The sequence below is a fragment of the Oreochromis niloticus genome, linkage group LG4 (assembly GCF_001858045.2).
Source record: "Oreochromis niloticus isolate F11D_XX linkage group LG4, O_niloticus_UMD_NMBU, whole genome shotgun sequence".
In the NCBI taxonomy this organism is placed as follows: domain Eukaryota; kingdom Metazoa; phylum Chordata; class Actinopteri; order Cichliformes; family Cichlidae; genus Oreochromis; species Oreochromis niloticus.
Window position 1 is genome coordinate 16,436,095 of NC_031969.2, and position 14,061 is coordinate 16,450,155.

Sequence of the window (14,061 nt, forward strand, 5' to 3'; positions counted from 1 at the left end):
CCGGTATCGGTCCGTGAGTCGTTTGGTACCGGGCTGCGAGAGTTGAGGCTCAGGTGTGAAATGTATGGTTTTCAGGGGTTTTATCGGTTTTATCGTTAACTCGGTTTTCCTGGGTCTTTTCACGTGTGTTATGAATACATCTTCTTTTTTTCCGTACCGGTACTAGTTTTATTTTGATGTATTTATCCGCAACACCTTAAAGGCCGGTCCGTGAAAATATTGTCAGGCATAAACCAGTCCGTGGCGCAAAAAAGGTTGGGGACTGCTGATATACAGTACAGTTCATAATATCATCAAAAATCTGGAGAAATCTCTGTGCGCAAGGGATGAGGCTGAAAATCAATAGTGGATACCTGCGATCCTCAGGCCCTCAGGCAGCACTGCATTAAAAACAGGCATTATTTTGACATGAAAATGACTGGATAGGTTCAGGAACTCTTATATAAATCCCAGTCTGTGAACAGTTCTCTGTGCCATCCACAAATGGTTAAAAAGCTCATTGTGTAAAGAGGAAGCCATATGTGAAGTGTCGTCGTTTCCTTTGGGCCAAAGCTCATTTAAAATGGCCTGAGGTAAAGTGGAAAATTGTTCTGTGGTCAGATGAACTGAAAGTTTTAAATCTTTTTGGATAACATGGATGCCACATCCGCTGAACTAAAGAGGAGAGGGAGCTGGCTCAGGTCAGAAGCCTATGATGGTATGGGGTTGATTAGTGTCTATGGAACTGGCAGCTTGTGCATCTGGAAATTTGTTGTATTATGAAACAAAAATATAGACTAGAATAATAGCCAGATAGTAGCCAGAACCAAGCTTTTAAACATTGTTAAACACGGGGTGGATGCTACAGAGTGCAGATGTGTCACTGCCATCAAATTTAAAATGGTCTTTTGTGTTCTGTTAAGAATAAAATAATGTCTTTATTAATCATTTAATTCAGATTTTATTTATGTTTTTCACAGCCTCCCAACTGCTTTGGATCTAGGGTTGCATTTTGAAACTTCATTCCCACAAATCTACTCTAATAATGTCCAAGAAACAAAAAAAAAAAGCTTGACTAGGCTTTTTCATAGTGGGGTCACATGATTTTGGGGGTTTTCTATGTTATCTCTCTATTATTGTAGCATCTTTACCCCCCTTTTTATTTTTTCTTTAACAGAGGCTCAGAAGCTGCCCTACTATGCCAGCTATGGCAACATGCGCCTGATGATCCACACACTGTGCACAAACCACTACCTGGACCTCATCATCACCTTCATCATCTGCATCAACGTTATCACCATGTCCTTAGAGCACTACAATCAACCTCATGTAAGCAGAAGTTTACTTGTGTGTGGAAAAGTGCACGCTGGTTGTGCATATAGCTAATTTAATTTAATAGCTGTCATGCAAGTCGGGTGATTTCAGCTTACGTGTGCTTTTCATATAAGCAGAAATACAGAAATTGCTGCAAGCTGCATCTTACTAGAAAGAACGTATGCAGGCTTTTTATGCTGAGTATTAATGCCTGTCATATCTTCCTAATTTCTTTTCTGCATCATGCCACAGCTTTCAGCCTCACGCTCTTCTTCCCTTCTCCAAACAGCAGCATCTTAAATTCCACTGACTAGTCAAAGCATCAGAAAACTGTATTCCAGGCTCCATAGCCTGTATTGTGAGTATCTGGAGTCCGTACAAAGGAGCTGTGATTGCACTGCTGATTTGACAAGGGGCTGCTGTCAGAGTGCTGTTACCGGTACAGTATCTGTGTGGCACATGGAGGTTTAAAAGCCTGACAGCGCTTTTGTAAGGGAGAGAAAAGTGATTATCCTTGAGATAAGATGCCCATTTGACCTTTAAAATGGAGTGAGCTTTCTCAAACTGACCGAGCATCAGATAAATATCACAGGTCTCGGCTGTGTTTGTCAGCTGTTGGTCCTGACATTTGGGAGCCTCCCACTTGTTAGAAAACACAGCTCTGTTTATAAAGGGAGAAAATAGCCTCTTCAGTGACTGGAAGCTGGATTGGGTGTAAAAAAATAAATAAAGCATGTTTGCATTTGGAATATTTAAATACTATTTTATATCTTTAGAGGACGTAATGCGTGGTGTGTTTCTAGTGCCGTGAATGGAGCATGCTCTCTTTTGGCCTCTGGCTTGTTTGATTTTACGATACACACAGTTGGAAAAATTCCAATTTGCTGATGCAACTGATAATTCACTCTACCCCATTATTTATACACACGCACACACACGTGGCCCTTTTCTACTCTCTCTTTGCAGTCTTTGGATCTTGCCCTGAAATACTGCAACTACTTCTTCACCTCCATGTTTGTGCTGGAAGCAGTGCTCAAACTCATTGCCTTCGGCGTCCGTCGCTTCTTCAAAGACAGGTACAGTGCCTGTTTCTACTTTTTGTGATTAAGGCGTGATACTGCTTGAAACCATTTTCCTGTCTAAGTGTAATAGTGCTTATTTGTAGCAGCGTGTTTGAATACAAAAAAGCTTGGCAGCACAGCAGATCACATCCTTCCACTGTGGATTTGCTAAATCTGCTGTCCAGAGATAGATTATGCTGTTTCTGAATGACAGACAGCTTTTCTTATGGCCCTGCAGTGTCTAACCTTAAGCAGCCTTTGGATTAGATGGTGACATTTATATCAGTCAAAAATTACAATGTCATCCTGTGTCACTGTCTGTTCAGCTAAGCCACTTATCACATATATGATGATAAAAAGAAAAAAGCAAAAGAAAATAAAAACATTAAGACGACTATCAGGGCTCTAGTCACATGCTATAGTCTCTCAAGTTAACATATAATATAAATAGTGCTACAATAAACAGTTATTTGGTTCAAAGTGTAATGGCTAAATAAATCTGCCGTTTGCTTTGATCATTATAAGTGGAATAGCAGCTTTGACGGCATCTAGGATTATGAATGTGCTGAAATATTTGGGCTGGCGTTAAAACGTTCTGTTGTTAAGTCTACTAAAATATAAGCACTACAAATATGACGCTTTGCACACATTGTGGGTTCTGTCTATAATGTCTTAAGTAGTACAAAGAGCATAGTACCTCAGTCTGCTTAGCTGGAAGTTAAGAAAGCTTTAAATAATAAAGAGGTTTGTTTTTCCTACTGTTATGGCCACTAAAGCCCTCTGTCATGCCTTTATTCCATCAAGCTATACTGTGCAAATATAAACCTTAAATTGCTTACAGTTAAAAGGCTTATTTTAACGTGCATAATAATATAATAATAACAGTACTATGCAAATGTCTTGAGCCACCCCTCATGTATAGCAAAGAACTGATTCTAGATGGTATCTTTAGGGCTATAGAAGCCTATCACATGAGCACGTAATCTGCTCCCATTTCTTTAGATGAATTTACAAAAATGAAAAAAGACAACACAATTTGGCTGAAATGAACTTGTAGTTTTGCACCACCAGGGTGATTCACAAAGAGCTATTGACTAAAAAAGGACGTATTTTGTGGCATATTTTGGCGTAGTGTGCAGTGTATCCTTAAAAAATTTAAGGAAACTGACAAAGGAAGAAGTGTTAAGCCTTAAAAACACTATCAGCAGCAGATGAACTGTGTCTGAAAGTCATGAATTTCAAGACAAAGAAATAGGGGAGAAGACCACTAAAGACTTGACACAGGACACAAGAGATGCATCTAGCCCTTCAGTCAATCCATCTACTGTTCACTGAAGGTTCATCAGAAATGCTCTCAGTGGAAGCCTGGCGATCAGGAAGCCTTCTTTGGGAAGGGAAACAGGGACAAAAGGCTGAGTTATGGCAGATTACACAAGAATTGGACTGGAATTCAGTTGTAACAGGTCTGATGGAGTGATGAATCCAAATGTGACATTTTTGGTTTGGTTTTTGGAGGTCAGGAGAGGAGAGGTACAACAGAGAGTGTCTACAGCCATCTCTAAAACACGATGGAGGCTCTGTCAGGGATTGGAGCTGCATTTGAACGAGTAGTCCTGAAGAATCTCATCAAAATTCATGAAATTATGAACACAAAAAAGTACTGTGTGATTTTAAACCACCATGCAATACCATTTAGAAAGCATCTGACTGGCAACATGACATGATTTCAAACACACAGCAACACACTGGGACACTACCAGTACTGCAGGTAAAATACTGGAGATTAAATTTAAATACAGTTGCTCATGAATGCTCATATTTAATATGATCTTCTGTTCGCAAATGGCAGCCAATCAGTTGAGTGGTCCTTAAAGGGGGAGAAGCTAAAATAACAAGGAAAGAATGAACTGAGGGCAGGAGAAAGACTAAATGTAAGATAAAAAGGGATCATTTTAAACTATGAACCAAGTAAAGCTAATGTGGTATAATCCATAAAAATATGAAGCTGTAAAAGAACAATCTCACCACCAAATGAAATGTGTCTGTCAATTGTGTGGATGTGAAATGAATACACTGTAAATCTCTCCATCTTACTGTACTCACCTTTGTTTGACTTTTATAGGAAAATCACCTCAGCGCTTCTCTATTTACAGCCTCATCTGTTACTGCACAACGATGACACTGATGTCCTATTCTTTTGAGAGCTATGCAGTGACTAATTTAGGCAGAACCAGATTTGGGAGCTCATATTATACTGATGGTAGTTTAATGTCATTGACCTATTTTAGTTACCGAAGAGAGAGCAGACAGCGGGAAAAGAATAGCAAAAAAAATGGTTTGTAAAAGAGATAAGGTGGAAGACGGAGAGAGAGATGCAGAAAAAAGACAGATAATATATAAAAGATGGAAGCTGCAGTGATCAAAGACAGGGGACAAATGAGTGATGAAATGAGAAAGAGATGGGCGAATATAGAGAGAATTTATCACGCGATGATCAGCTGGCAATTTGTCTCTTTTTATGTAGCGTCAGCAACAGCCGCGAGCAGTCATTGTGCATAGTGTGATTTACTGTATACGCTGGGGTGACTCTCGGGCCAGCTTTAGAACTGGGTCAGTGGAGTAGCAGGTAAAACACACGGCACATGACAACGTCTTACAGTTGAAGACACGGGTAGTTGGTGCGTGTGCTTCATTAGAGAAATCTGAGCATAACAGTGTCGATAACAGAAAAGCAAAGCGCAACTTTAATTAAACCTTTTCACAACTTGTTGCCGTCTTGTTTTCCAGATTTCCAGTCTAAATGTTTCACCATGCTGGGTGCCTCGCTGTGATCTTCCATTGTATTTACTGTCTCTCATAAACACTCACACAGTCCTGAACCTAAACATTACAGATGAGTCACCATTCAATCAGTTGTTGCCCACATTTGGTTGGACAGTCTGTTGGAAGCGCGAGGGCTGTTTTTGGACTTGAAAAGTTGGAAGCCTTGCAAATGTGCTGTAGTTTAATCAGAATAAATAAAATGCCTTTAAATTTAAGGGAGACATTCTAAAAAAAAACCTGCTCCCAAATGTCTACTCACTAAATTCATAGATTTGTTGTTTTGCTGTGTGGTTTGATCCGTGGGATTTACTTTTTTCCCAATTTGCAGAACCAGGGCTGTGTGCAAACACTTTTTTAGTGCACACACACACAGCGCCAACAACAACGAGCAGACCCAGAGGAAATATTAGCTGAATTTGACAAAAAGTGTATTGGATTAGAACGGCGTGCTGCACCTTTAAGTCAGATGTGGCGCTGGCAATGGTTTTCCTCAAATTGTTGGCACCATCTGTTTCCCATCTGTCCTCAAGCCTTAAAATTAAATTGTCTGACAAGATGCCTTGTCGCACATGATGTCTTTAAGGACTCTTGGGTCTGAGGAACTGTAGCATCACTGTCAGCAATGTGTAAATCTCAAAGGAGATTAATGTGTAGATGCCTCCTTAAAGAAAAAAGCTCAGAACTTGGTGAACAGCCTATTTGAATCTGCAGCATGGATTTTTAACAAGTGTGACTTATTTACTCCCCCAGTGAACCAGAGCGTCTGTGTTTTGTAGTCGCTCTATATTTCGAGTTTAGTGCCATGCTTTTTTTTTTACAACACCACATGAGAGTGAACATGTGAACTTGTACTAGGTGGAACCAGTTGGATCTGGCCATAGTGCTCCTGTCAGTGATGGGCATCACGCTGGAAGAGATTGAGATCAGTGCTGCTCTGCCCATCAACCCCACCATCATCAGGATCATGAGAGTACTGAGGATAGCAAGAGGTAAATATGCTTTGACAAATAATCACATGTATTTTTGTTTGTTTGTTTTACAGTTATATTTTTCACACATTGGTTTGAGAGGGGTCAAAATTTTAACATTAAACTCAAAATTTTAAGGAAAAAAAGTCCAAATGTGGAGATTAAAGTTGTTATTTCAAGGCAAACAACTGACCCGGCAGCTCTACCCTCTGCACAATGCTTTGTCTAGATGAGTTAGTGAAATTGTACTTCAGAAATGATTTCCATTTTAGCACATGAACACAGTTTGGTGATAAGTATTAGGACAGAGGATGAGATGGTGCAGAAAGCTACAACTGGTCAGAAGAAAAACCCACACAAAGGAAAAAGCTGGCAGTGGACCAATGCAAGGATATCGATGGTTACGCCCTCGTGCAGTACAGAGGGAATGTGTTGTATTTCAAGACAGCTGATTAAGGTGTTTCACTAATTTATCTTGAATTTAATCTTGAAACTTTCTCTTTATTCCCCAAATGAACAATATTAATGAAAAAAAGATAAAAATCTTTTTTTTTCTTAATGTGGCTCTAATATTATGTCGTATAAAAAGGATTTCTTACTTATGTTAACAGAAGTTTATGGATTTTTGGAGATTTAACAAACAAAAATGTATTTAAGCTTGATTAAATTAAACCCAACTTTAAAGGAAATACTAGTAGAAATGTTGTTACCACACTCCTGGTGATTTTCCTTTGTTAATATGCAGGAAAAAGCTTGACATGAGTGCGTTTGTTTTACAAGGCAAAATCAAGAACTGATGTTTCCACAGATCACTGTTTCCCATTCTATGTACATGTAGCATGTAATTGAACCTGAGGGACTTCCTTCTAAATTCCCACCCTCTCTCTGTCTCTCTCAGTGCTGAAGCTGCTGAAAATGGCAACAGGAATGAGAGCCCTGTTGGATACAGTAGTCCAAGCCCTGCCTCAGGTAAAAAACACTTAGTCTTTCTCTTTCTCTGCTCTCTCACACACACACACACACACACACACACACACACTCCACAGTCCCCCAAGAGAAAGTTGGCCGGTCTCAGTCAATAGCCAAGAGGGGTACTAGCCCCTCTTCTCTTTCTTTGTTGGCCTGTAGGCAACTCTAATGGATGACTCATTTACCACACACACTGGGAGCCTGGAACACACATATGTGTCTACGTACATATACGCACAGGCAGGTTTTTGCCTTGTTTTCACTTTCAGCACCACGGAGAGTACCCAGATTCCCACTGAGACCGCAGTGTGTTAGAAACAGCTTGTAAACTAGTCTGTAGTTCATTTAGTGTTGAATTGTCCACAGAGTCAAACAGCGCCCGGGCCGTCTCTCACTGTTCCAGGGCACCTAATATTCAGCTGCCTGTCTGTTTCTGTTTGTTTTTTCCAGAATAACTGTACTCATTAGAACATGAAGTGTGAAACAGCACACCAAACGTGTTTTAGAAAATATGTGTGATGTTTCTGTTTGCGTGCAATTTCCTCCAGTGTCTCAACATTTATTGGTTAATGTTCTTGGTGTATGCTGGTGTCGTTTTTTGGAGCATTCCTTTTTAACTTCATCAAAACCGTCAGAATTTTTCCAGCAAAAAATGAAGCAATAATTTCAGAATTCTGGAAAATTAAATGAGAAGATAAATGCCACTCTCACATTTCGGTAACTTTATAATATGATCCACAGTAAGGTCATAATTCCCCTCAAATAAAATGGAATTTTGATATATTTTATTTGAAATTACAGTGTAATTGTATTTAACTACAAGTACTTAAAGGTACTTACAGGAACACTAGAATAAGGAGCATAAAAAGTCAGGATTTTACAGGAAACAAGGACATAATGTTTCTCGTCTGACGTCGTAAATATGCTGTACTTTTCAGGGTACAGGCCGTATTTTGTAGTGGGTTAATTTTGCCTTTTTACATCTTTTTTTTTACTTCTTTATTTAATATTCAACAGATGGATGTTCTATTATTCAACTATCCCTTTTTTATCGTATTATAAATTTGGTAAGCATTATCTTTTCTTTGTACCTTATAGGAAAAAATAAATACCCACAAAATTTGCAGGCCTATGTCTCCTTTTAGTCATTGTGTTTTAAACAGTGGTTCTCAAACTGTGGGGCAGGCACCACTGGAGGGGCGTGGAGCTACTGCAGGTGTGTTGGGGAGCACCAGGGGAAATGTACAGAGTGAAGCTAAGTTAAATTAACATGATTTATGGATGGGAGGAAAATAAACAGTTAGTTTGCAGATGCTATTGTTCTAACCTTGAGTCTCTTCAAATTCATCACGGATCATTTTAATTGTTAATGATAAAATAATGGGGTGTGGGCCATGGATCATTTTTCAGCTTTGAAAAGTGGGGCATGACAGAAAAAGTTTTCAGAACAAATGGTCCAGACCAACAGGTTCTCCAAAAATAAATGAATGAAATAAAGATGTGTAGTGCCTTATGTAGGACACACACACACACACACACATATATATATAAATATATACACACATGCAGACAGTTTGATCCATTGACCATCAAAACTAAGATGAAGCAAGCACAGAGAAACAGGTGGCGTGTTGAAAGGAGGGCAGGCAGAGGTGAGGGAGAACAGATTCCTTGTCTTTCTTTTCTATTGATCCCGCTCTCATTAACACTGAGCCCTTCACTCTATCCCAAGGGCAACAGGGGAGGTAATTAAAACTAGGGCTAATTAAACAGTTCCAGGAGGTCTGTGTATGTGTGTGCGCACATGTGTGTGTCTGTGTGTGCGTGTGAGGTATTGAAACAGTGAGAGTGACTGCATTATACCTGGTGAGAGATTTAACCTCAGGTGATACTACGCTATATTTCACAGTGAAAATGAAATGGCTAGCTGCCAGCTTTTTTTCAGCGCATCACATAGGATATTGAAGAGATTATTGACATTTCAACAAAGGCTTAAGGACTCAGCTGAAGAGGCAAATGCTTGATAATGCCATGGGAGGGCATAGAATATGAATTACGCTACCGTGGCACACGGCGACAGATGGCTGCTACAATAATAATTTATGAGATAAAACATCATTTCAGCACTCCACAAGTTACACAGTCGGTTTCTGCAGTTAATAGGTCATGACAAGACATGGAGATGTAATGAGGGATCCATACACTGAAAGGGTGTGTAAGCTTAATAGCTCAGCGACATGTTAAGAAATGCATTTTCATGGCTTGTCTTTACAAATAGGCAGTAAGACAAAGTCATTTACCCGCAAGCGTTCTCTGTTAATCTTTCCTCCTTAACTGATGCAAAACGGCTGCAACTTGTCACTAACAGTTTATGCCATGTTAGCGCTAAAGCCCAGCCAGATGTGTATTTATTTTTTTGTCTGGAAATGGCTGACAAAACTCCAGAAATGCCTGTGGAAACTGTAGAAATCATTTAGAAAGCCACTTTCCCTTAAGAATACAATCAAGTTTTGAAAATGAGCAGTTAATGTGTGCGTTTGCTGCCAAATTAAATCATTAAAACAATAAAAGATAGCTTCATCTTTCTCATCTTTGCAAAAAGTAGTCCGTGTTATTTTATAAGTACAGATTAAAGTCAATAATTTTCACCAAACATATTATTAGCCTTAATACTAGACTAGCATTATTGATTGGCTAAGCAATTTAGGAAGAGTAACACACAAAGAGATGCAAATTGTGTAGATATGTTCCCCGTTATGATGCATTTACTGCCATTATTTTCAGTCCAAAGGAAGTTGCGAGGACTTAACTGTAGTATAATTTATATTACATGTGAGACACGTCTAAGGGGCTAGGGAAAAAAGGCTGTTTCCCTAACTTGTTGGCAAGTGATTGCAAGTGAAATTAAAAGTGAGTGAAATTTGCAAAGAGGCCGCTGCACCAAAAACCTTTGGTGATGCTTTGGTCACTAGCAAGTTGCTGCTGTCGCCAGTAGATTGCATGCAAGACACCACTTGTCTACAAACACTCCTCATTTTACCCTGCAGGCTGTAGTGAAACTTGAAAAGGTGTGATGCAAACTACAAAAGGGCAAAGGTCGCCTTCAAATTAAAAGCCTTGCCTTATCCTGAAACCAACATATTTCAAAATTTTCTCTGTTTCAATTTTCTGTTGTACTTTTCAAAGTTTCTCTACCGCTTGGCGAAAAGTTTGTTTTTTGGAGACAAGTCTTTGTAAGAGAACTAAATACATGGGCTTATGATTGTTGGTCGGACAAGGTGTCTTCACCCCATTCAGAGCCTCTTTCCAGAGGGCAGGAGTGTAAAGAGTTCATGTGAAGATTTGGTAGGATTGCGTAGGATATGCATGGTTCTCTGATGCTACAGTTGTCCCTGATGGGTGGTAAGCTGCACCTGATAGTCAGCAATAGCCAAAAACAGTGTGAAAAGTGGAGCTGGGGTTTGGAGGCGGCGCAGGAGCTTGCAATGGACAGCAAATGTGACCAGGCTAAAGCAACTTAACAAATCACAGGCCTCATCATAGATTTATCAATTGGCTGTGTAGGATGTTATCAGCTGATCCATCAGCTGGTGTGAGCTGGCTGTGAGAGCAGCTCCTTTGGATTGAAGCTGAGTTTGACTTTGTGGCATACCTGAACTAACTCCTTCTTCTGCTTTTTTTTCCTTTTACTTTTCACTACATTTTAAATCTCTTTTAATTAATGCTGTTGGCTTAGCAGATAAAGTACATCAGGTATTATATGGTATGTCACTGGCATTTTTAACACTTTTTGAAATCATTTTCATGAGATATAGTAACAAAGATAAACCCTGAGCATATTTAAACCCTGAGCATGTGGAGCTACTTTTAATGTGTTCCACTAGATTTGTTTTTCTTTGCTGGAAAAGTCCTTGTCTGGAATTCATTGACAGCTAAACTAAATCAGAAATGTCTGACTTGGCTTCCATTTACTGAGAGCTCTCCGACTAAACCAGACATTACTATCAAAGTTCTCTTTTTCACTATTATTTTCCTCTTCAGCACGGCATCATTATAGACCCTGCCTCAAACAGAGCCAAAAAAAAGCCTGGCAAAGCACCACAATGTAATTTTCTTTATAAACTTCACTTGCACAACAGCTGATGTGTAATTTCCTCTGAACAAATTCTGCCCTAGCCGCCGTAGTGTTGGTGCAGTGTTCTTCAGCTGAACTGGCAGCAAATCTCAAGTACAGTTTCCTTGAAAAATCTCTGTGCATCGAGTATTCCCTCATTCTCAGTGGAACAGTGCTGCTTGCAGAGCATTAAAGCAGAGAATAGGAGGCTAGCTTTTGTATCTGTTTAATAGGATTAGAAATTTTTTAACCATACAACATCATGACTATTAGGGTGAGGCAACAGAAGGCTGTTTTGTGGCATGGATCCAGGCCAAGTCCCAAAAGCCCAAGCTGAAAAATTCACAGAAGCATTGTGGCTTTAGTCGTGTGAAAGTCTGTTTACAGAACCAAGCAGGGTGAGAGGAGCATGGCAGAACAAGTTGGACTATTGGATGAGGTTCATGCATATCCATCACTCAGTGATTTGTTTAATGCTAAAATATAATGAAAATTAGTTTTCTTCTAAAGCACTATAGATACTGGAAATCTTGCAAAAATGAAATTGTACTATATGAAACCTTTTCAAAAGCAGGAACAAAAATCATTAGAATTGACATAATGTGTGATAATACACGTACTATATTATCATCAATTTATGTTTTACTTAGCAATAACACATTTTATGGATGCAGACGAAGCAGTGATCGATTTATTTCTAGTCATAAGAAAAATACTCATGGGCCACTTTATTAGTTACACTTTGCAAGTAGTAGAACTGCCTTAATTCTTCATGTGTGGCTTCAACGACAATTTTCATGTAAACTGTAGCCTCAGTTTTCTGTTCTTAGCTGACGGGAGTGGAACCAGTGTGCTCTTCTATTGCTGTTGCCCATCTACTTCAAAGTTTAACATGCTGTGCATTTGCAGATGCTCTTCTGCGTAACTTGGTTATAACGAGTTGTTATTTGAGTTACCGTTGCCTGTGTGCCTGATCTCCTCTGACCTCTGACATCAACAAGGCTTTTGTACCCAGTGAACTGCAGCTCTCTCGTTATTTTCTCTTTTTTCGGCCACACTAGAGATGGCTGTGTGCGGAAAATCCCTCTAGATCAGCAGTTTTTCAAAATACTCAGTCTGTCAGGCCAATCATGCCACATTCAAAATCTGCATGTTATTGGCTGATTAGATATTTGCAATAACAGTCAGTTAAACAATTGTACTTCATAAAGTGTCTGGTGAAGGCATTTAGTTATTGAATATGCGCATATATTAGTGTTTAGAAATCGCTTTTGTTTTTCACTAAAAGGACTGTAACTTGTGCATTAGACACTGACCCGACCATAATGCCATCTACAAAGTGCTTCATTCCTGCAGATATTCAAATACTCTTTATGAATTTATCACAAACGCACAATATTACGTTTTTCCTTCTGTGTGTGCCCGTTGTAGGTGGGTAACCTGGGCCTGCTCTTCATGCTGCTGTTTTTCATCTACGCCGCCTTAGGAGTAGAGCTTTTTGGAGAACTAGGTGAGTTCATATAGCATCCTAAAGACCGCCTTGAGATATCAGCTAAATATTTTGTGCTCTCAGAATCAGATAGTGTTTGGTCACACTGCTATCGATTCAATAACAGACAGTATCTATTCAGGATGGACTTACTTGGAGAGATTTTGTTTGCATGCTGTAGTTTTTAGGACGTACAGTGTTGGTTGTTGAAATAACAGTCCCCTTTGGAATCCATTTTCCTCTCACCCCTTTTTTAACTTCTTCTCTTCACCCTTCTCGCTCTTATTCTCAGTTTGCAATGAAGATTACCCATGTGAGGGTATGAGTCGTCACGCTACCTTTGAAAACTTTGGCATGGCCTTTCTTACATTGTTTCAAGTCTCAACGGGTGACAACTGGAATGGCATCATGAAGGTACGAACCAATAGTATCAAGACATATTTGAGTCAGTCTTATTAACTAGATTGAGTGCATGTGAAGGCTTCAGTCTGATGCTACACAGGGTAACATGCAAGTATGTTTTTAAGTGTAATTAAGAGAAAACACTATTAAAAAAATAGACTCTTTAATAGTAAACTGTCACCATCCTGGCCTTCTCTCTAATGATAGCAATGAAAAGGAAATGTGTTAGCTCAGCACAGGAAGCACACATTTCCCTACTGATGGAGGGGGATGACTGCCTCGTGCACATGTAAAAAAAACCCACCAATTTCCTCTGAAATCACATCCACTTCCACCAGGAATAATCACATCTCCTCCATGCGCCGAGGCTGCGCGGGAATCAGAGATTATGCTGGCGCGTGTCGGGTGTGGACCATTAGGCACACACTTGATGCAGGCAGTATGGATGGTAGCGGGCCATGAAGCAGGACAGCGGGCCACAGATGGTGCCCCTCAGAGTAAATCTTAGTCATTTTATCCATCAACTTGCTACCTGGGCTGTGAGAGAGGTTAGACCTGCTCTGCTTTAGTGGAAAGGAAAGCGGTAATTAGTCATGCAGTGACGATAGAGAAGAGGAAATAATGAGGGAGAGTGCAGCGGGGAGAAAAAGGAGGCACTAGCCGACTGTAATAAGAGGGAAGATGAGAGGAAAGGAAAGGGGTTAAGAGAACTGACCAGTTATTATGCTTTCTCCTCTCTAGGGGGTGAGGGGCTGTGGGTGTGGGATTACAGCAAAAATGCAAAACAGGGAGAGAGTGCGTTTGAAAACGGAGGCTCGGATGACGAGAAAATGGAAATATTTAAGCAAAGAAGATGGAAAAGGATGCAGAAATGATGGGAGCTTTGTGAAGGGGCACAGGGTCTGTAAATGTCAAAGCAAATTAGACAGAAAAGACCAGCTT

The 14,061-nt window shown here is 39.8% G+C and overlaps 1 protein-coding gene across 2 annotated transcripts in view; it reads left to right on the plus strand.

The window, feature by feature from the left end:
• The window catches only part of cacna1ia (calcium voltage-gated channel subunit alpha1 Ia), a 168,109-nt gene that overhangs the window by 153,224 nt on the left and 824 nt on the right, over positions 1-14,061 (plus strand). For both annotated transcript variants that reach the window (XM_019357967.2, XM_019357968.2), the window contains exons 26-31: positions 1,157-1,308; positions 2,260-2,369; positions 6,033-6,166; positions 7,044-7,114; positions 12,660-12,738; positions 13,010-13,131. In XM_019357967.2, the coding sequence (XP_019213512.1) occupies positions 1,157-1,308; positions 2,260-2,369; positions 6,033-6,166; positions 7,044-7,114; positions 12,660-12,738; positions 13,010-13,131 (668 nt within the window). The remainder of the gene's footprint in view (positions 1-1,156; positions 1,309-2,259; positions 2,370-6,032; positions 6,167-7,043; positions 7,115-12,659; positions 12,739-13,009; positions 13,132-14,061) is intronic.